The sequence below is a fragment of the Trifolium pratense genome, linkage group LG4 (assembly GCF_020283565.1).
Source record: "Trifolium pratense cultivar HEN17-A07 linkage group LG4, ARS_RC_1.1, whole genome shotgun sequence".
Taxonomy (NCBI): Eukaryota; Viridiplantae; Streptophyta; class Magnoliopsida; order Fabales; family Fabaceae; genus Trifolium; species Trifolium pratense.
This window is the reverse complement of record NC_060062.1, coordinates 25316504-25338929: the sequence shown is the minus strand read 5'-3', so window position 1 is coordinate 25338929 and position 22426 is coordinate 25316504. Positions and strand designations below refer to the sequence as shown.

The following is a 22426-nucleotide window of genomic DNA, read 5'->3' as shown; positions in this document are numbered from 1 at the left end:
TTAAGTGAATATCCGGTGAGCCCAATTAAAGTAAAAAGGACGATAAGCCCAAAATCAAGTAAACCCTAAAATACCCAATAGGCGATTAGAGCTAGGGCGCGACCTGCATCTCTAGGGCAACGCCAAAAAGGGTGGACTCTGTGTTACTGAAAAAATCTTCTCCTTCCTTGTATCAACCGCTACCTTGAGAAGAAAGAAATAAACTTCTCGCAACTGCCATAGCTTGGAGATCAAGGTTCTCATCCCTATTTTCACGCCATACCACCGAAGAAGATGCTAAGGGCCGGATTTTTAGGAACCCTTGCTTGGAGAAGAAGACTAGAAGCTCTATAAATAGTTCCATATTCTCATTTTGTAAAGGGATCGAATTCTGACTTATTAAACTCCCAGGGTTGTTGGGATTGAACTGAGTGTAATCACACCATTTGATCAATAATACAAACCCCCTTGTTTTTTACCAGAACATTTTGGCGCCCACCGTGGGGCTGCGGTAAAATCATTTGATCCCAGCCTATCACAGCAACTAGACGAAAAATCAAACATCTTCACATGGCTGGAGAACACGAAAACCACGACAACTCTAACGTTAACACCCTGCAAGCCGCCGTCGTAGAGATTCGGCGCTTACAAACTCAAATTGCGGCCATCGAAGCCGAAAGAACTAATGAAAAAGAAAGAGCGAAATTGATTTTGGAGGAGGAGGAGGGAGAGGGCGTCATGGACGTACAACCCTTAGCACAACACTTGTGGGATGCCCAAGTAGTGGAAACAATCAAGGTTCCTCACCTTCCTACCTTCGACGGAAAGACGGATCCAAGGGAGCACTTGATGGCAATTGGGACACAAACTGCCATAATCAACGCTCCGGAGCATCTAAAATGTAAATTACTGGCCGGCACTTTCAAAGATGTCGCCCTGCGTTGGTACATGAACCTTCCAAGAAACTCAATCGAGAGTTATGCTGACTTTCATAAAAAATTCATTCACCAGTTCGCTGGATCGAAACACGTGAAAGTCACATCAACCAGTCTTTTCTCCATCCGCCAAAACCATGGCGAGTCATTACGTAACTTCCTCGCCAGATTTAGCGAAGCCACCATCAAAGTCTCAAATCCAAATCAGGAGATGTTCGTGGCAGCCTTCCACAATGGGCTAAGAGCGGGACATTTCAACGAGTCCTTAGCCCAAAAGCCAGCCTCGTCAATGCAAGAGGTGAACAAGAGGGCGGAGTGTTATATAAAGGGCGAAGAAAGTAACGCCGAGAAAAGGCAAAGAGATGTTAAGGAGAAGGAATACGTGGGCCGTGCCACTAGAGCGCCCGAACACCCACGACCAAAATCGGGAGGCCACCAAGGGGATCCATGGCAGAGGCACCATGGGAAGCCCTACCGCCAACCGCCCAGAAGAGAATTCAGGAATCATCCCGCCAATGAAGACCTCACGCCATTAAACGCCTCAAAGGTTTACGTTTTAAATGAGATTCTGGCCACTGGTTTGGCAAACCTCCCCCCAAGGAGAACCAGTAACATTCCCATGGGGCTGGACGATAACGCCTGGTGCGCATATCACAGGTGTAGAGGTCACTCCACGGAGAAATGCTTCCGCTTAAGAGATTTAATCGAAGAACTAATCAAAAGCGGACACCTTCGCAAATTTATTGACGACGCCGCCCAAGGGCGGGTTGTCGTGCCAAAAGTCCCCCGGCAGGAGCCACGAGACCCTCCTGGGCCAAGCAGAGAGCCTCCCAAGGGGAGAATCTCCGTGAATACAATAGCGGGAGGATTCTCAGGTGGGGGCGAATCAAGCTCAACAAGAAAAAGGTATGTACGCCGAGCCATCTCGGAGATATACCTCGTAAGTCAGCCTCAGCCATTAGACGTACCAGACTTGGCATTCACGGCAAAGGACGGTTTGGAGGTAGCACCCCATGACGATGATCCTTTAGTGATACAAGTCCAAATTTTGAACTGTGATGTAAAAAGAGTACTGATAGATTCGGGAAGTTCAGCGGACATCATGTACTGGGAAGCTTTCAAGGCCATGCAATTAGCAGAAGAGCAATTGCAACCATACTCCGGAACCCTGGTTGGGTTCTCTGGCGAACAAGTGGACGTAATGGGTTACGCCTCTCTTCTTACCACGTTTGGAGAAGGCAGCAACGCCAAAACTATCAAGGTTCGATATCTGGTAGTTAAAACTCCTTTTACCTCCTATAATATTATTATAGGAAGGCCCGCCTTTAACGCATTAGGGGCGGCCATGTCCACTTTGTACCTAGCAATAAAATACCCCCTCGAGAATGGGGGAGTAGGAACAGTACGGGGCGATCAGATTCTCGCCAAGAAGTGCTACGAGTCCAGCTTAAAAATACGACACCGAACTTCCGGCGCAAGCGGGAAATTCGAAAGGAGACAAGCCGCAATTCCAGGCGGCATAAACATGATAGAGAGCGCAGATATGGATCCAAGAGAGGAATTCCAAGATCGAAGGGTAAGCCCTATAGAAGACCTAGAGCAGGTTCAAATTGGCGATTACCCTCACCAGACAACTAGCTTGGGAACAGCGTTGCCCAGCGAGGAGAGGAGACGAATCATCAAAATCTTGAAGGATAACGCTGACCTATTCGCATGGAAACCTTCAGATATGCCAGGGATTGACGAAGGGGTGATAACACATAAACTCTCAATATCACCCAGCACGAAACCAGTTTCCCAAAGAAAAAGGAAGGTGGGAGAAGAAAGGCGAGTCGCTATAGCAGAGGAAGTAGAGAAACTAAAGGAAGCAGGATTCATCGAAGAAATAAAATATCCCTCATGGTTGGCAAATGTCGTCATGGTGAAAAAGGCCAACGGGAAGTGGAGAATGTGCGTGGACTTCACAGACTTAAACAAGGCGTGTCCCAAAGACCCATATCCCCTACCTAACATAGACAGGTTAATTGATGGCGCCTCGGGATGTAAGATGCTGAGTTTTATGGACGCCTACTCCGGATACAATCAAATAAAGATGAACCCCTCCGACGCCCGCCATACAGCCTTTATGTCGAATACCTGCAACTACTTTTACAACGTCATGCCTTTTGGACTGAAGAATGCGGGAGCAACATACCAAAGGTTGATGGACAGGGTTTTTGCTGAGCAAATAGGGAAGAATTTAGAGGTATATATCGACGACATGGTAGTAAAAACTTCTGAGGGAAGTCGCCATGATGATGATCTGTTGGACATCATGGGATCAGTAAGAAAGTACAACATGAGACTAAACCCAGCAAAGTGTTCCTTTGGGGTACAAGCCGGAAAATTCTTAGGGTTTATGCTCACCAGCAGAGGAATAGAGGCTAACCCCGAAAAATGCCAAGCCATCATAGACATGAGGAGCCCTACATCCGTGAAAGAGGTACAGACCTTGACAGGCAGAATAGCCGCACTATCCAGATTCCTATCACGTGCGGGCGAAAAGGGTTTCCACTTCTTCGCATCTCTTAGGAAAAATGAGAGATTTTCCTGGACGCCAGAATGCGAAGAAGCCTTCAAACAACTAAAAGAGTTCCTGGCATCACCGCCCATCTTGACACGCCCATTACCAGGTAACACCCTTTACCTATATCTCGCAGTCTCGGATAGAGCTTTGAGTTCAGCTCTAGTTCAAGAAATAGAGGGCGAAGAAAAACCTATATATTTTGTAAGTAGAACCTTAAGGGGAGCAGAAACTAGGTATCAAAGAATAGAGAGGTTATCTCTCGCGGTAGTTGTCACAGCCAGAAAGTTAAGGCAGTATTTTCAAAGCCACCAGGTAGTTGTTAAAACAGATTACCCTATCAAGAACGTCCTCCGAAAGCCAGACTTGGCAGGAAGGATGGTGGCGTGGTCCGTGGAATTATCGGAATTTGACATCACCTTCTCACCTAGAGGGGCCATTAAGTCACAAAGACTAGCTGATTTTGTATTGGAGATGTCTACTCCGCCAACAACAGAGAAAACGGCGTTTTGGACACTCTCAGTTGACGGGGCCTCCAATGTGCGAGGAAGTGGAGCCGGAATAGTACTGGAAGGACCGGATGGCGTGATGATAGAACAATCACTACGTTTCGCCTTCAAAGCTAGCAACAACCAAGCGGAATACGAGGCTTTGATAGCAGGAATGAAGTTGGCAAGCGATATGGAGGTAAAAGAGCTAAAGGCCATGAGTGATTCCCAACTGGTAACCAACCAAGTATCAGGGAAGTTTCAAACGAAGGAGCCGCAGCTAATCAAATACGTGGAGAAGGTGCAAAACCTAGCTAAGCATTTCGATTCCTTCGAATTAGTTTACGTTCCCCGCGAACAAAACATGAGAGCAGATCTATTGTCAAAGCTGGCGAGCACCAAAAAACCAGGAAGTCATAGAACCGTTATCCAAGAAACCATAAAAACTCCCAGCATCAACGGGGAAGAGGTAATGATGGTAATAGAAGAAGAAGACTGGAGATCGCCCATTATCCGGTACCTCCAAAAGGATGAGCTACCGAAAGAAAGGGAAAAGGCTTTTAAACTGAGGAAAATGGCGGCATGGTATTCAATGGTAGGAAATAAGCTATATAAAAGAGGATTCGCGTCCCCCCTCCTTTTATGCGTCAGTACTGAAGAAGCCAAGCGCATCATGAATGAAGTACACGAAGGATCATGTGGTAGTCATATCGGTTCAAGAGCATTAGCAGGAAAGATATTGAGAGCAGGATTTTATTGGCCAGATATACATGATGATACCGCCATGTATGTAAGAAACTGTGACAAATGCCAAAGACACGCCAACCTGCATCACGTTCCGGGGGAGCCACTGAAGTCAGTATTATCCCCTTGGCCCTTTTTTATGTGGGGTGTAGATATCGTTGGTCCATTTCCGGTTGGCTATAAACAAGCGCGATGGATCATCGTCGCCGTAGACTACTTTACAAAATGGATTGAAGCAGAGCCGGTATCCAGCATCTCGGCGGAACAGGTAAAAATCTTTTATTGGAAGAAAATCATCTGCAGATTTGGATTGCCCAAATACATCGTATCCGACAACGGTACACAGTTCGCCAGCGAAAAGGTCGTTGAATTCTGTCGAAGCAAAGGAATCAAAAACACCTTTATATCAGTGGAACATCCACAAGCTAACGGACAAGCAGAGTCAGCAAATAAGGTGATACTAAGAGCCTTAAAAAGAAGGCTAGATAGTAAAGGCGAAGCTTGGGTAGCCCACATTTCACCCATCCTCTGGTCGTATCACACCACTCCCCAATCCTCGACAGGAGAAGCGCCATTTACAATGGTCTATGGTTCGGACGCGATGATCCCGGTGGAAATAAATCCTCCTAGTTGGCGCAGAGAAACCACGACACAAGAAGAGAACGACAGAGCTCTGGAAGAGAACCTAGACATGATCGAGGAAAGAAGAGAAAGAGCACATTTCAGGGAATTCGCCATAAAGCAAAGAGCCGCTAGGCGTTATAATACGAGAGTCAAACAAAGGAGTTTTCAAGAAGGCGACCTGGTGCTGAAAAGACCTATGGGAAAAGATAAAGGAGGAAAGTTCGCAGCAAACTGGGAAGGCCCCTTTCGGGTGCAAGAAGCTTTCGAAGGAGGAGCTTATCGCCTAGAGACCATGGAAGGAAAAGTCCTCCCAAGGACATGGAACGTAGCAAACCTAAAGTTCTACTATAGCTAATCCCGGAGCATCACTTTATCGGTGGAAGAATAAGTAAAACCATTCTCTTCTTTTAGCAATATTTTTAAATGATGTATAAGAACCATTTTCATAAATGAATAAAAAACAATGAGACACTCTTTTCCCCTGTTTCAACGGGGGTTTTTATCGAGGCTCATTGAATTTCAAAATTCTAATAGTTTATATCTTCCTACATATCCCAAAATATTTGCATCAATAAAGGTCAACCTGATTAAGTTGCGGGCTCTGAACCAACAAAAATGGTTATCTCAAACTTGAGCTCTGAATCTTTGCTTAAAGATCAACTCAGATGTGAGCGCTGAACCAAAAACAAGGGTTACAGTGCCTTGGCGTCACCTACGAGTTGGGTACGTCAGAAAAAAAAAAAATATTATTAAACAAGGGTTACAGTGCCTTGGCGTCACCTACGAGTTGGGTACGTCAGAAAAAAAATTTTATTAAACAAGGGTTACAGTGCCTTGGCGTCACCTACGAGTTGGGTACGTCAGAAAAAAAAAAAAATATTATTAAACAAGGGTTACAGTGCCTTGGCGTCACCTACGAGTTGGGTACGTCAGAAAAAAAATTTTATTAAACAAGGGTTACAGTGCCTTGGCGTCACCTACGAGTTGGGTACGTCAGAAAAAAAAAAAATATTATCAAACAAGGGTTACAGTGCCTTGGCGTCACCTACGAGTTGGGTACGTCAGAAAAAAAAAAAATTTTATTAAACAAGGGTTACAGTGCCTTGGCGTCACCTACGAGTTGGGTACGTCAGAAAAAAAAAAAATATTATCAAACAAGGGTTACAGTGCCTTGGCGTCACCTACGAGTTGGGTACGTCAGAAAAAAAAAAAATATTATTAAACAAGGGTTACAGTGCCTTGGCGTTACCTGTAAGTCTTACGAGTTGGGTACGCCAGAAAAAGATACAGCAAAGAAAGGCGAGATTATCAATACCGCCAGAAGAAGCTTATACACAACCAAAGCAAGGCGATTCATTATAACGCCAAAAGACAACAGGTATAAAGTTATTTTTATTGATTTACAATTATTATAGAAAGTAGAAGATGTCACAGGTGCAAGGACGAAGTTTCCTAGACAAAGACGACAGAAGGCGTTACCTCACAACGTAATGCAAAAATAATTCGTAAAGTTATGAAAAGAAGAAATCAGGCAAATAAAGAACTTTATAAAGGACCCAGCCAAGGGGCAAAATTGTTCAAAGCCACAAAAGGGCATACAAAATAATTACAAAAAGCCACAAAAGGGCAGAAACAAGATCATTACAAAGAGATCATTCATTGAGGAGGAACATAGGGAACGAGCTTGCCATCAACAATTTGATTCATTGCATCAGCTTCGCCAAGGCGCTTAGCATCGAGATCCGGGAAAAGAAGCTTGACCTGTTCTATAGCAAAAGAAAAGCCCTCGTCATATTGGTTGGCGGCATAGAGCTGAAGCTCTGTGACATCACTCTCCAATCTAACTTTCTCATCAGCTAAGGTCCCAATAGACTGTACCGCTTCATCCTTCTCCTTGGATAGTTTAGAGAGTTTCTCAGCCTGGGCAGCAGCATTCTCCTTGAGCTTAGACTCCGAGGCGGCATAGCTTTCTTTAACTTTAGACAGCTTCTCTTCATACTCTTTCTTCAGTCTCTCTGTCTCGCCCTCCCTTTCTTCCTTCAACTTTTTAATATCATCCTCCAGCTTCGCTTTGGTTTCAGAATACCTCTTCTCAATATCAGCGAGGTTATCATCAACCATCTTCACCTTCTGCCTCGCCTCCATAACCTCTTGCTCCTGGCGGTTTGTCAACAGATAATTGAGAAGAGTACCCTTGACTTCATACTCTAAGGCTTTCTTCCTCAGGTCTTCCGTCGAAGTGTTGGTGAAGCGAGTCATGTCACCCACCATGGTTACTCCTCTCTCAATGAACTCCAGAGGATCGAAGGAGCTCCAGGAAAGGGGCGCAGCGGTTTCAGCATCTTGAGAAGGAGGCTGAGAAGAACTGGAAGCCGCACCTTTGCCCTTGTCGGCACCCCCAGCATTTTGAATAGTTTTCTCTGTCTTTTGTTTTTTGGGAGGAGGAGGAGCAGCACCCCCGTTTCCCTCCGCTTCAGCAGCTGTCTTTCCAGGGATCTCAACACGGATCCGCCCTTCATGCTTCTTCTTGCTCCGCCCTTCCTTCATAGCAGCTTCCTCCACTTGCAGCTTTTTCAGGGGATCAGTCACCTCGACAACAGGGTTGGCTCTTTGCTGGCGAGCTTTAGCCAAGAATGCCAGTCTCTCCTCATTAGAAATAGTCCTCATTCTCTCTGTAAAAGTAAAAAGAGGCAAAGAAATACAAGTTAATAACGAGGCGAGATCAGCATTAAACAAATAAAAGATACAAATTTATCACTTACGCAGATATTCTTCCAAGGCGCCACTATTACCCTCACATCTAAGAACGTCAGAGGTATCCATAAGGGCATAGGAATCAAGGAAGTTGACGGTCTCTTGCTCAAAGTCGCTCAGAGCCTCAAAGACGGCTCCCTTGATAAGCCTAGGGTTTTTGGTCCAATAGAAAGGAAATAAAGGATCCTCAACCTCATCATACATCAGGTCAGGAAATTTCTCATCATGGCGAACCCGAAGGAAAGAATCTTTGAAGTTTTTGAAATTGGAGGCATATAAGCTTAGGAGACGACGGTTGGGTTGACTACTAAGGGAAACCAGAGATCGAGGTTTTAGGTTCTTTATCTGGTAAAAAGAGAAGAAAACACCAACAGAAGGGTCTAGGTTAAAACCCGAACACATTACCTCGAAAGCTTTTATAAAGGCCCAACTATTAGGATGAAGTTGGGTGGGGGCGACATTAAGAACCCTCAACATCTCAGCCTCGAAAGAGGTGAAAGGCAACCAAATATTGAGGGGCTGGATCACGCCAGTATAAAGATAGAAATAATCTGGCGGGGTAGCATTCTGGAGAAACACGAACTCGCCCTCCCTGACGGGCTCGGTTATAATCAAATCTTCACGAAGAAGGGAATCAGAGAGTTTGACAGCTTTCCTAAAGCTCCTCACCATCTCCACACTAGTATACTTTGAAGAAACTTCCATGGTGACTGGAGCGTAGTCGGCAACCACCAGGTCTCGGCAGGGGTTCTTCCGCTTTCCTGTGAAAGAGGAAGGGGAGATTATGACGCAATCACTGTCATTACTACTATCACTATCACTACTACTACTCCCAACATCAAAACCCCATAATTCCGAATAAAACCCCCGGCTATTAAGAACGCCGTTAGCCCTAGTATAGTGGGCTTGAACTTGTTGCGCCCACTCGAGATAACTAGGAGAAGAAATAGGAACTCTCCCACCATCATCCTCATCTAACTCCCTCAAAATAACCATTTGTTCTAAACCTAATTAAAAAATTAGGGTTCCCACTCAAGACAGACAAAATCGGCCAAAAAGGAGTAAGGTATGAAAGAAAGAATACCTCAAAGGAGTTGACAAAGCTCGAGGAAAGAAACTGGAAGCGTCCTAATCGTTGAACAAAGGCTTGCTGAAGAATCGAAGAAGGATATGCGAAAAAGAGTGCGGATTTGCGAGAAGAAACAAGCAAAGGGAAGGAAACAGAGGTAGTATTTAAAGAGAAAAACCTTTTCGGTTGTTCGAAGTCCAGAAGTTGAAGCAAGAGGTAACGCACGCGTCGTCGGATTAAATACGTGTCAAAGCGCGTATCTCGAGAATAAACCTTAGAAGATTTATCGTCAGATAATTAAACACGACGCCTATAGGCGGGGAAAGTGGCGCCATTCTTTGAAGTTTGATTCGCCTTAGGGGCGCGACAAAGATATCCAAAACAACGCCAAACGAGAAAAGGCCAAAAATCAAGGGGAAGCAAGACATAAAATAAAGCAAAGACAAGACATAAAGTAATGCATTCTACTCAAAGTAAGAAAGAAAATCTTTATTATTAGCAGAAAATGGAAAGTACAACGAGGAAAAACCAAGAATACATGGAGAAATCCTAAAATCCTATCAATCAGACTCCGAATCCTTTGGCACAGGCTCAGGGAAAATCATCTTGGGTTCCACGGTGACCCGGGACCCCTCTTCTTCGCTGGACGAGGAAGCACGAAGCTCAGGAGGAACGTAGGTCTCCAGAAACGAAACGTAATCCTCATCACCACTACCAGAATCGGAGGTATCCGAAGAAAGAACGATAACCTCCACCTTTTTGACATCCTTAGACCTTCGGGAGCGAGTGGAATTAGAGGTTGAAACCTCAACTCTTTTCTTCCTCCGCTGAGGCGGAGTACTTCTGGCAACAGGTTTTTTCGCATTGTTATTTTCCATAATAAAGATTCAAAACAAGTTGAGGAAATATGAGAATAACAGTTGATATTTATAGCCAATCTTGCCCAACCCTAACATCGTTATTAACGGTCGTAATTAATGCTTGGACAGTCGCAACTACTTTGGTTTGACTATCTTGAGAACCGTTATTGTTTATCTTTCCAAGGAGTCAATGTTTGACCCGTTTAAGTTAGTGGAGATTTTAGAGGAAGGCGGTACTAGAAAGGACAGAAGAGCAACACATAAGTAAAGGAAATTGCTTAAGCATTCAAGTTCGTACAAAAGAAATACAACGGAAGCAAAGAAACAGAATAAAAATAACAAAGACCCCAAAAATCCGGAAGCAAATTACAAATACTAGAAAGAAAAGCACAAAACGGAAAGATGAGCAAACAAAAGGCTTCATGGCATGGTAGAACTCCCCAATTCACCAGCATCGGCAACGGCGATACGGTGCATTTCCTCCAATGCCCGTTTCACCCTCTTCGCCTTCACCATATTCTCGTCAATGGGCTTCAGATCCTCCCTCAGCTCGTTCTGCTTGTCTAAAAGGTCCATCAAAGAATGGCGCCTTGAAATCAGCTTAGCAACATCGTCCCTAATCTCGCCTTGGAGAGCCCTCTTCCTCTTCACGAGCGGCTTCATCTCCTTGTTCAGCAGCGCCAAACGATCATCCACTCTACGCTCCTCGTTGAAGCATATCCCTAGGATTTCCTCCTGCACACCCATGGTCTCTTTCGTGATCTCTATCTGGCTGTCGACAGCTTCGGTAACTTCGGCATGGCATTCTTTGACATTCTCCACAGCAATCACAAAGGATGCACTATCCTTCAACTCTTTCTCTAGACGCAGCACACTGTCAAGAAAACGCTTCTCCTCCTTGGTCAGCCTCCAGCAATAATCGTTCAGCTCTTTGACAAATTCCGAGAATTCACCAAAATCATCCATTAAGTCCTCCGTACTCAGGGTCAACATACGGCGGAGCCGCTTGATGACGGGGGAAGCAGGGGATTGTCCACATTCAAAGGGAAGGCTTTTAGGAGACATACTGCAGAAGGAAAACTTTTAAGAGAGCAGGTGAGAATGTGACAAGTTAGTTCTATCAAATGCTCCATTTTATAGAGAAAATATCCCATCGTGGTATCGGCGAGTGGAGAAGCGGTTGATAGATATGGTTTAGGAGCACAAGAACGTGTGCCAGAAAGTGGGAGGAACGTGATGAAGTTCTTCCCGCGCTACAGGTTTTAGAGGGAAAATTCGAATCCTACTCAAGCACTTCATTCCTTTGGACCTCGTGCTTGGGGGGCTGTGGACTGGGCAATGGGCTTAAGTGAATATCCGGTGAGCCCAATTAAAGTAAAAAGGACGATAAGCCCAAAATCAAGTAAACCCTAAAATACCCAATAGGCGATTAGAGCTAGGGCGCGACCTGCATCTCTAGGGCAACGCCAAAAAGGGTGGACTCTGTGTTACTGAAAAAATCTTCTCCTTCCTTGTATCAACCGCTACCTTGAGAAGAAAGAAATAAACTTCTCGCAACTGCCATAGCTTGGAGATCAAGGTTCTCATCCCTATTTTCACGCCATACCACCGAAGAAGATGCTAAGGGCCGGATTTTTAGGAACCCTTGCTTGGAGAAGAAGACTAGAAGCTCTATAAATAGTTCCATATTCTCATTTTGTAAAGGGATCGAATTCTGACTTATTAAACTCCCAGGGTTGTTGGGATTGAACTGAGTGTAATCACACCATTTGATCAATAATACAAACCCCCTTGTTTTTTACCAGAACACTAAAAATCAATTTTAAGCAAATCTTAGTTATTGACTTATATCGAACAATCAAGATTGACAATTGCATGACAAAATTATCACAGAAGATTCGTTTCATTTAAAATTTGCAGTAGACCTGGTAAACTACATGTACCTTCTTTGTCTAAGTGTGACCAAAAACATAAATGGAAATTGATTTTCTGCTGTAACCGCGTGACGCAATTACAGCCGTGAGCTTCTCAATCTGAATCAATGATCATTTAACTGTGTATTTAATCTGACCCGTCAAATCTAAATTCAATGGCTAAAATTGATAACTGTGAAAAATTGTGAAAAACTGCTACAGCGGTGAATCTCATTCCAACATAAATGTAAACAAAATAATAATGCTGAAAAAAGTTACCTAGACCTTCATGATTGAACTTTTCAATGCTCTAATCTAAAAGTAACATCAAGTACAATGCTTTAACTTGCAATCCAAACCAAAGGACTTAAAGAAAATTTGCAAATAAATTTACACATGCATTGTAACCAAAAAAAATAATTTACACATGCATTAACAAATGATACTAGTGCAGTAATTTCTCTAGTGAAAAATGAAATTGCAAAATAAAAGTGTAAAATGATCAAATTTAATGACTAATTGTGTTTCACAAAATTCTACACAATAGCCTAATGTTAGATCACATTCCTAAATCTTTACACCTCAAGAGTATACTCATATAAAATTCATCAAAAAGAATCATGTAACATTTTCAATATCAGTCAGATCCAATAGAGATTGTAGCACTAGAAATGCTACCATGACTACTACTATCACAAAGAGTAAAAGCACGTTCTAAATTTGCCACAATATCAGAAATTGTTGGTCTATCTTTTCCTTCTAAATGCACACAATGCATAGCAGTATATGCTACCAATTCAACTGCTTCTGTTTCATTCATTTCTGGTTTTTCAACCCTTTGATCCAATATTTTCATCAATTCTCCTTTCATAATTATAGGCACTGCAAAATCTACTATACTAACCGGTGTTCCTCCGTTTTCGTCATTCTTGAATATAGCTCTTTTTCCTGTTAATAGTTCTAGTAAAACTACTCCGAGACCATAGACATCACTCTTTGCTGTTAATACATTTAGACCATAGTATTCCGGATCAATGTATCCGACTGTTCCTGCCGCTTTCATTGGTTGGTAATCGTGATCTGAATCCGGACTCATCATTGATAATCCGAAATCGGAGACTCTTGCTGTCCAATCCGCGTCAATGAGAATGTTTGAAGACTTTATGTCTCGATGAATTATCGATGGAACTGCGTAATTGTGGAGATACTCGATTCCTCGTGAAGCATCCAATGCGATTTTGATCCTCATTTTCCAAGAATTCAATAAACTACAATGCTTGTCGACATTGTTCTTGTCGTGCAAATGATCATACAATGCACCATTCTTCATGAACTCATACACCAAAAGCCTTTCATCTTTCTCGTCGCAGAAACCGACTAGCCTAACTAAATGCTTGTGGTGCAGACGCGACAAGAAGGCTAATTCGGACTCAAAAGCACTCTCTTTCTCTTGAAAAACCTTCATCTTAGTACTAGTTTCACCCCTTTTGATTGCTACCTCGCGGCCATCGGCGAGTTTACCTTTGTAAACAACACCATAGCTTCCGGCACCAATCTTGTTCCCAAGTGAGAAATTGTTGGTGGCTGCAACAAGCTCAGCAAGAGCGAAATCTTCAGATCTATCTGGATGCTTTGTCGAAGATGTTCCACTTCTCTGACGTTTCATTATCCTCGAACTCTGACGCTTAATCGTGGATGATCTCGAAAGCATACTATGATTCGAAAAAGTGCCACAATTGAAACTTCCACCTCTAGTAATTGTTGGTTGAACTGAATTATGAACTTTCTTCTTACCAAAACACACACCATTCCACAAACAATAAACCAAAGTGCAAAAACCAGCAACCACACCAATGGATCCAACAATAGCAAACACCAACAACTCCTTTGTCAATGTCTTTGATCTAGAAACCGGCATCCCCAAATTCGGCGATGGTTGTATCATTGGCGGCGCCGGAACTTCGTAAATTTGAGGCCAACAAGGTTGTGGCTTACAAATGTTACCAAAACCAGAACACAAAAACTGAGATTGAGGATATATACCACATTCACCACAAGAAGATTGAACACAAATCCCAGGTAGAATAGGTGGCAAAGGAAGCTCAAAAACTGAACCACCATTATCAAACCAACCAGGACCCCAACAAATAACAGAAAAATTGTTAGTTGTTAATCCACAAATGAAATTTGAACCAGAAACAATAGTCTCAAAAGAAACACTTTTTGTAACATTAACATTAAACAAATCTTTACCACCCCAACAAACAACAGAACCATTAGATCTTCTAATAGCACAACTATGTTCAGATCCTAATGCTAAATCAGAATACTCTAAAGGTATAGCTTGATTAGGAACATTAATTTGACCAAAATTGTTACTTCCTTTACAAACTAAAAACCCTTTTGAATTTAATCCACAAACATGTGACTCACCAGCTACAAGACTCACCATAGAAATATTCAAAAACTCTTTTGCTATCTTTTCAGCAATGGAAGATTCATTCACATTCCCAAAACAACGAACTGACCCAGAACCGTTTTTCTTCAAAATTCCACAAGAGAATCCAAACCCAGAAGTTATTGATGAAAATTGATCATACCCAGGTGGCAAAATAAAACCATTATCAATTCTCCAACAAGAAACAGTTCCAACTCCGACCACCGTGGCACAAACATGGGAATCTCCGACGGCAAGATTCTCGTATAAAACAGTACCATTGTTGTACAGTCTTCTTTTTTCAAACGTTGTGTTTGATGAAACAGTGTCCCAACATAGGATACTGTAGTTACCGGACCTAATACCACAGAAGTAGTTTTTTCCGCCGGAGATTGATGAGAAAGAGACTTCCGGCACGGCGGAGATTATTTTCCCGTGGCGGTAACAAACAATGTTTTGAGTTTTTTCTGCTGATACTACGCCGCAAACTGTTCCGGTGGAGTCAACTACGGCGAGGGTGGTGCCGGAGCCGAGAGCATTGCAGAAGGGTGATGAAAAAATGATAAAGACGACGGTGAAAGTGGAAAAGACGACGGAAGAGAGTGAATTGGTCTTCATGTATATAAAAAGATGGGTTTTGAGATTGGATTTATGATGATGAGTTCACGTCGTTTATGCTTCATTGGTAAACAAAAAAAACAGAGAGAGAGAGAGAGAGAGAGAGAGAGAGAGAGAGAGAGAGAGAGAGATTTGAAGGGTACGACGAAGATGAAGATGTTTTTGTTTTCAGTTTGTTAAGTTGTGTGTTGCTACGTTAGATACGATGAAGATGAACTTTTGAAGCTGATGAGTTTCCTTTTTTTAAGGATGCGTTTGGTTTGGTTCCTCGATTCAAATTTTCTTTTTCTCTTTTTTTTTTTTTGAATAATTCATTATTCTTTTTTGGTCAATTAACTCTCTTAATTTTTGACACAAGTCTTTTTTTTTACTACTATCAATTTTTTACCTTCCTTTAATAATGAGGTTGACTACACTTTTAACATTAAGGGTTTGTTAGTTTGTTTGTTGGTCATGTTTGTCCGACTCTCTGCGTCAGTGGCGTTTTTGGTTCGTGCATGTCCACCTAAATGAAGTTGCTGTTGTTTTCGGTTGCCTTTCTTTGTCCGTCTATTGGCTAGAAATGGTCGTTGCAACGCAATGAGTTGTAGGTGCCAAAGGTGTGGGGTTTTGTTTTCGTGTTGGCGGTCGGATCTCTTGCTTTTTTTCAAGATCGGTGTCCTTAAAAGTTCACAAGCCTTTTCTTTTGCAATTTGGTTTAGAGTTTGTAGGCGAATTAGCTGGATTGTGCTCTGGTGTGTAGACTTTTTAGTCCGGATTGTTTATTTGTGGTTTTTGTACCCATTATAATTGTTTTATACCATATGATGCTGTTTGATTTTATTTCTACCGGTAAGGCTTTATGTCCCTCAATTTGTACCATTTCTATATTTTAATCTATTTAGGGATTCGCAATTTCATATGCACATCTATATTGTTCTCGTCATTTCGTGAGTTTTGCATAATTAATGGAGACTTTACATTTTATAAGTTGCATTATAGTTTGAATTCTAAACACTCTATTTGTTCACCTAAAAGATATATACCGAGATATATATGGTTTATTATCATAAAAAATATTTATTTTCTATTCAAATTTTAATTTTCTTTTGGAATTTCAAAATATAGAATATAGCATGAAATTTATAATCGGAGCTATGTCTAATACAAGCGACTAACTTGGATGTTGGCCAAACAAATCTTATGAACTATGAAGCACGGACACAGATACGAACACCAGACACTACACGGATACTGACACATCGACACCGATAAAAATTTAAAAAAATTGCATAATTTACTATAATCATAAGTGTCGGTAGAGCTGTAAAAAGGGCCTTAAGGGGCCGGCCCTTTAAGGGGCGGACCCACTTATTCCTGATTATTAATTTTATTTAAATTTTAAACACAGTTTTTTTAGGGTGCCGATCGTGGACAGTGCTGATTGAAGAAAAAGAGAATAAGTTCACGACACTAGAAAAATTGTTTAAAATTTAAATAAAATTAATAATCAGGAATAAGTGGGTCCGCCCCTTAAAGGGCCGGCCCCTTAAGGCCCTTTTTACAGCTCTAAGTGTCGGTGTCGGACACGAACACCGACACGTGTCCAACACGGACATGCCTAATCTGAGTCAGTGCTTCCTAGCTTATGAATGATAGTACTAATAATTTGGTACTCTAAACCTTTTGTCAAAAAAAAGAATTTGATAAACATTTTTTGTAACGCCGAACACGGGACTTAGCCATTAGCACGTGCTCTTAAAATCAATTGGAAATGGAATCACACATAACGCAAGTTTTTCAGTGCAGTTGACCATAAAATAAAATAAGGAAAATGCTAAATAGTGCGCTCGAGGCACTGTTTAAGGAAGCAAATATAGTAATATGACATTGAACTTTGTGCAGTCAACGCCTCAAAAGTCTAAAAAGTATTATTTTTAATTTAAAAATTTCCTTTTTTGGTTTCCTTAACCAGTGCCCCGGGAGCACCGGTTAGCATAACCCATAAAACAAATACTTCGAATGTGTTTTTATTTAATTTTTGTTAATTAATTAATAAAGTTTAAGAGCTATAGATCTCTCTTATAAAAAAAAAAAAAGAAAGAGCTATAGATCTGAATCGGTTAGATTAGATTTTCAAAATTTGTGTTGCAATAGTTTTCCTTTTAAAACTGTTGCACATTTTTTAATCTACAATTTTTTGTTGTTGTTGTTAATCTTCTATTTTTTTTTGTCTATAATTTAGAGTTTAACCGTGAAATAAATAAAATTTAATTTAAAATTATTTTTTTTTAAAATGAAAATTTAAATTCTTTCCAATAATTCGGGTTCATTTCATCTGCAAAATATAAGTACAAGACAAAGGAAAAAATTTAAGGTGTTGAACAAATTTTGACTTTGTATGATGTTTAACGGACAAAAGATTGGTATTTTAAAAGACTTGTGCAGAAAATAAAAAAGTTTCGCGCGATTCAATAGGGGACAATAATTTAGGTTTTTTTTCGGTTCCTTAACCCCTAGTTTGTCCAATTTAAGGAACAACTTTAAAATCAAACACGTTGAGCCAAAAGTATCTTATTCAATCCCTTAATTTTTACAAAATCAAACACACCTTTCATTCTAAAAAAAACTTTTAACCATAATAATGTTATGTTATGCTCTCTCCGGTCCTATATATAAGAAACATTTTACGTTTTAGATTCATAGTAAAATTGATGTATATTATAGTCTAGATACATCAATTTTACAATGAAACTAAAAAGTCAACTTTTCTTATATATAGGACCCGAGGAGTAGCATAGTATTCCTTAATTAAGTGATGTATTTAATAATCATAAATCTTTTTAAATCTCTCTAGAAGACTTATGTTACTAAATTTTTGTAATCTTTCAAATTCAAATCTGAGATGTACACGCAGAATCATTTATTCAAATTAAAAATTAAATAACATAACACGATTTTTTGTAAGAGAGGGAAAAGTGAGAAAATGACTGAAAAATGAAATATTCTGTACTTTTGCAGTTTGGTTGTTACTTAATGGAAGCTTCTAAACTTGGTTTTGGGTCCCCAAAGGGAATGGTGACATAGACAAGTACTTTTCTTATCTATTTCAAATCTATAATTTTTTTTTCCACAGTAGCACACCTGAAAAAAGAAAATTTGGGGACTTTGCATCTAGAAGTATGTTTTGTTTTAAGTTATATTTGTAGGTTTTCTTGAATGAAAATTGTTGGGGTTGATACTTGATGAATTGATACAATGATAAGTAAGTATCAATGATCGAATTCTCTATGCGTATGTATTTCTTACTCATATCAAGTATCAAATTCTCTGTCAAATCGCCTTCATACTAATTTACGTGTGCACATTTTTTTCTCGCAATCTCACTGCATATCAACATACATCCATTGTCTTCCTCTATTTTTCTTTCTACAAATCTGCAACTCATCAATCATCCCTAGTTTTCTCTTATATAACATATTGATGTAAATATAATTATTAGTGATTTTGCATGATTGCATTTAGAAATGGTGGTAGAAATTGTTTTGTAAGAATATTTTGATATTAAATAAAAAAATTAATGTTTTTTGAGAAATCAAATTTTTAATACTACAATTATTAATTAGGGCCCAAATTATAAATTCACCCTTAAGCCACCAAAATCTTAGAAACGACCCTCGCAGCCAGATAGAGAGTTTGTGTAGGGGTCGACTGTACTAGGTTGTGTAGGGGTCTATTTGGATTTCTAATCTTTCTCCTTGCATGGGATATGTGGGTGTCTTTGTTGTTTCTTTGGTGTTTGAGTCGGTTGTTTATGCTTGTTTTTGTTTGTTGTTATTTTCTTTTTGTTTGGTTTTTTATTTCGCTTTGAGTATATTTTGGTTAAGTTGAGAGCCTCCTCAAACTATGTTTTCATTGTTCATAATCATTCTCCTTCGGATTTCACGGTGATCCATCTTCTACAATAATGTTCTTCTTAAGAGAGAGTAATCTTTTTCTTGTTTCTTTTTTTTCCATTTCATTTATCTTTGTTACAAACAAAAAAAAACCCTAATAAAATTAGTACAAAAAATCCTATCTATTCTTTAGGATAAATCATGTATGCGTATTACACAATACACACGGGTTTGATGGTTTTTTTTCCTCCTTTCCAATGCACATTAACTTATTTTTCTTTTAATAATTAAGGTCATTATAACAAATATTTTTAAAAATTAATTTTAAAAGTTTTAAAAAATTGACCACACAACTTTCAATACAATATTATTATATGTGATTCAGATCCTTTAACAAGTGTTTCATTAGCACTTTCCTATAGTTAAATTTTACATTTACTCCCGCCAAAAGTAATCTCATCTCATTGTATATTAAGAGAAAATGCATTGAAGTGGAAAAAAAATAGAAAAAGTAAAATGAATTCTTTTATTAATTTTTTACAAAAAGAGAAAACTAATCATTGTTTCCGTGAACGTAACTCAGCTGGTGGAACAATTGCATGTAATATGCAGAGATTGAAATTCAAAATCTGGTACTCCCACTTATTCACCTTAAAATTTGAAATTTGTGTCACTAGACTATTCGACTGATAAAAGAGCAAATTGATCATTTCATTAAGATAAAAAGCTGTTGTAAATTTGTAATCAATACTTTAATAATTAGGGTTATGCTAACCGGTGCCCCCGGGGCACTGGTTAAGGAAACTAAAAAAGGAAATTTTTAAATTGAAAATAATACTTTTTAGACATTCGATGCGTTGACTGCACAAAGTTCAATGTCATATGTTTAGCATTTTCCTAATAATTATGGAGTAAACCTTACATTTCTAAATTATTAATATCTTTGAACTATTAAATATAGTAATGTACTAATAAATAGTTGGCTAAATTGCAGTTTTGGCCCCCACGTTTCATAATTTTGAAATTTTATAATTAAGTGACCAAATGAGATGGAGTGATAAGTTGAAGACCAAGTTAAAGTTCACTCATAATTTATGATTCATGAAATTGAGTATTGTCATCACATTGACTCATTCTGCGGACCAGATGTATATCATACTTAATTTTTATTTTTTTTAACGAGATCATACTTAATTTTTTGACAAATAATTATAATTACATTTACTGTGCAAAAAAAATGAATGCAATATGTTTGGTTTAGCGGTGAGAAAATCAAATGTATATCAGACATTGTAGTATTTTTTTTTTCCCCTTCAAATTACAATGTATAACCCCAAGAGTATGATACTAATAATTGAAATGAAAAGCTGCTTTTGAAGTCAAAAGAAAACATTTTGACAACGCAATCAATCTATGAACTAATTAAAGGATACAAAAAAGTACTAGACAAACAGAAAATAAGAGAAAAAAAAGTGTATGACAAAGAGAGAATGAGAAAAGTGATTCTTGTTCCAGCTGCTTTTTGTCAACTTATTCCGGAATACTGGATAGAGCTTTAACGACATGTCAAGCTGGAAAGACTTGTTTTAATTTTAATCACATTTTTCACAAACTATGTACCTAACATGATGTTAAGCTTCTAACCAATCATTAATATATGTATTTCTTATAAGTATTTAATAGCATAAGGCATATATAATATGACCCCATGCTTTAGGTCACTTGGGTTGCCTTTGCCAGTTGCTATCTATCTTGCTGGAGGGAGACTTAGGACAAATAGATATCAGCTAAAAGGTGTTGGATATGAATTGGATATCAAAGAATATTTTCTATGGTATCTAGAAAGGAAAAAAAAAAAAAAAGAGAGAGAGAAATTTGGTACCGTTATTTTTTATTTATAATAATTGAATGAACTATTATTTAACGACATTGTATAAACTATAAAGATTCTAGAATACTACAAGTACAATAAGCCATTACAAAATGGTTGAACGTCAGTTGAGTGATGATTAAATCTTGTAATTTAAATTTTAACATTCCATATATCAAACCGATTAAAAGAGGCACCATGTGATAATTTTGATGCAACTCATAAGTGATAGATTCGTGAGCCTCTAACTATTAGGATTCCAACTTTATTATGTGCTTATGAGAGAAAACTAAATACTATAATAACTATTTGAAAGAAGTCAATCTGTTAAACATGCTAGATATCAATTATAGTACCTCAAAAGATTAATTTCTACAATTACGTGATAGGATGCAAAGAAAATAAAATAGATAGTGATGGTTTAAATTTACATAGTGACTTAAAATGTTTTATATTTTCAATTTATTCATATCTATACTTTTAGGATTTAACCTGACTAAAGCGATGAGTGAATGTATAAAATATTAAAATGTGAAATTATAATCACTATACCATCATGATGTACAAAAAGTGGTAGATACTTGATTCTCTTGAATATTTGATGGACGTTCAATCTCTGATCGGGTTATACTTGAAACTTGAAAATATCATTGTGCACTTTGGTTTACCAAACTAATTAAAATAGTTGTAAAAAACATACCATTCTCGAGGGATATCTTAGTTTGTGAGCTAACTACCACGTTTGCTTGCATGAGTTGCATGTAGAATGTGGGAAGTGGGTCTTCTCACATAAAATTTCACACGATCATACTTGTGATCTATCAATGCTATAATATATGGTTCATCTTATCTTAGACTAATACTTTCATGGGTGGATGCTAAACGAACCCCAATCAATGTTTAAGAGAAAAGTATGCACAATAATACTATTTCACCCACCCCCACACCCTCGATCTAAAACTATGCTTATGAATCCCACAACAACTGCCACTTTTTTTGGCATTAAATTGACTTGTGGCCTTTATGATCCTTGGTGGGTTGAAATAACATCATTTTCACAATTAAGCACGACTACAAGTTTTCCAAAAGTAACTTAACAACATAATCTATTCATATTTGAAAATGGACACTTAAGGTGAAGATATTCAATGTTCTAGTTACGAAATCTACTTTTTAAAGGTTAAAGTCTATTCGAAGTAGGTCCAAATATTGAATATAAAAAAAAAAATAAAAAAAATAAAAAAAAAAAAAAGTAGGTCCAAGTACATCATCCATACATACAAACAAACAAGTTGAAAGGTGGAATTTAATAGAGTGGTCTAAAAAAGCACAAAAGAAAGTAATTTAAAGATTATTTCCTTTCTCCAGACCTAAGTGCTTAGCAGAAAAAACAAGGTTTGTTCTAATTCAGCCAAGAGAAAAAGCTTCCCATTCATGCCGTAGTACTATACGAGCGAACAGCCTAATATTATCAAGTTAAGTTAGCAAGGATTCTAATAACTAGGACAATGCAGTACAGACCAACAAACCAAATAGTTGGGTTGAAGTGGATAACGAGTTTCAGTAAAGATTGAATCATTTGGGATTGATTAAACAATTTTTTGGCCGAACTTAATTTACCTCGGCCAAACTCCGGATTATTAGGATCCTCGTTCCCTGGAAACCGGAGAATTAACAAACACAAAAAACAGCAAACA

The 22426-nt window shown here is 39.1% G+C and overlaps 2 protein-coding genes across 2 annotated transcripts; one reads left to right on the top strand and one right to left on the bottom strand.

Moving 5' to 3' along the window:
* The first annotated feature begins 1533 nt into the window (after positions 1 to 1533).
* Positions 1534 to 6835, top strand: LOC123922359. Its single transcript, XM_045975082.1, has 2 exons — positions 1534 to 2490; positions 6749 to 6835. The coding sequence occupies exons 1-2, from the start codon at positions 1534 to 1536 to the stop codon at positions 6833 to 6835; spliced, it is 1044 nt and encodes a 347-aa protein (XP_045831038.1).
* Positions 6836 to 12160: 5325 nt separating this feature from the next.
* LOC123924137 (putative serine/threonine-protein kinase-like protein CCR3) lies at positions 12161 to 15401 on the bottom strand. Its single transcript, XM_045976914.1, has one exon. The coding sequence runs from the start codon at positions 14982 to 14984 to the stop codon at positions 12567 to 12569; it is 2418 nt and encodes an 805-aa protein (XP_045832870.1). The 5' UTR covers positions 14985 to 15401; the 3' UTR covers positions 12161 to 12566.
* Positions 15402 to 22426: the final 7025 nt, after the last annotated feature.

What these genes read in the sequence shown, in the direction of transcription:
- LOC123924137 (XM_045976914.1), bottom strand. Translation starts at nt 14,984, where the DNA reads ATGAAGACCAATTCACTCTCTTCCGTCGTCTTTTCCACTTTCACCGTC.
- LOC123922359 (XM_045975082.1), top strand. Translation starts at nt 1,534, where the DNA reads ATGGGGCTGGACGATAACGCCTGGTGCGCATATCACAGGTGTAGAGGT. An exon ending in AGGAATTCCAAGATCGAAGG is followed by an intron (nt 2,491 to 6,748) that starts GTAAGCCCTATA and finishes CAATTATTATAG; the next exon opens with AAAGTAGAAGATGTCACAGG.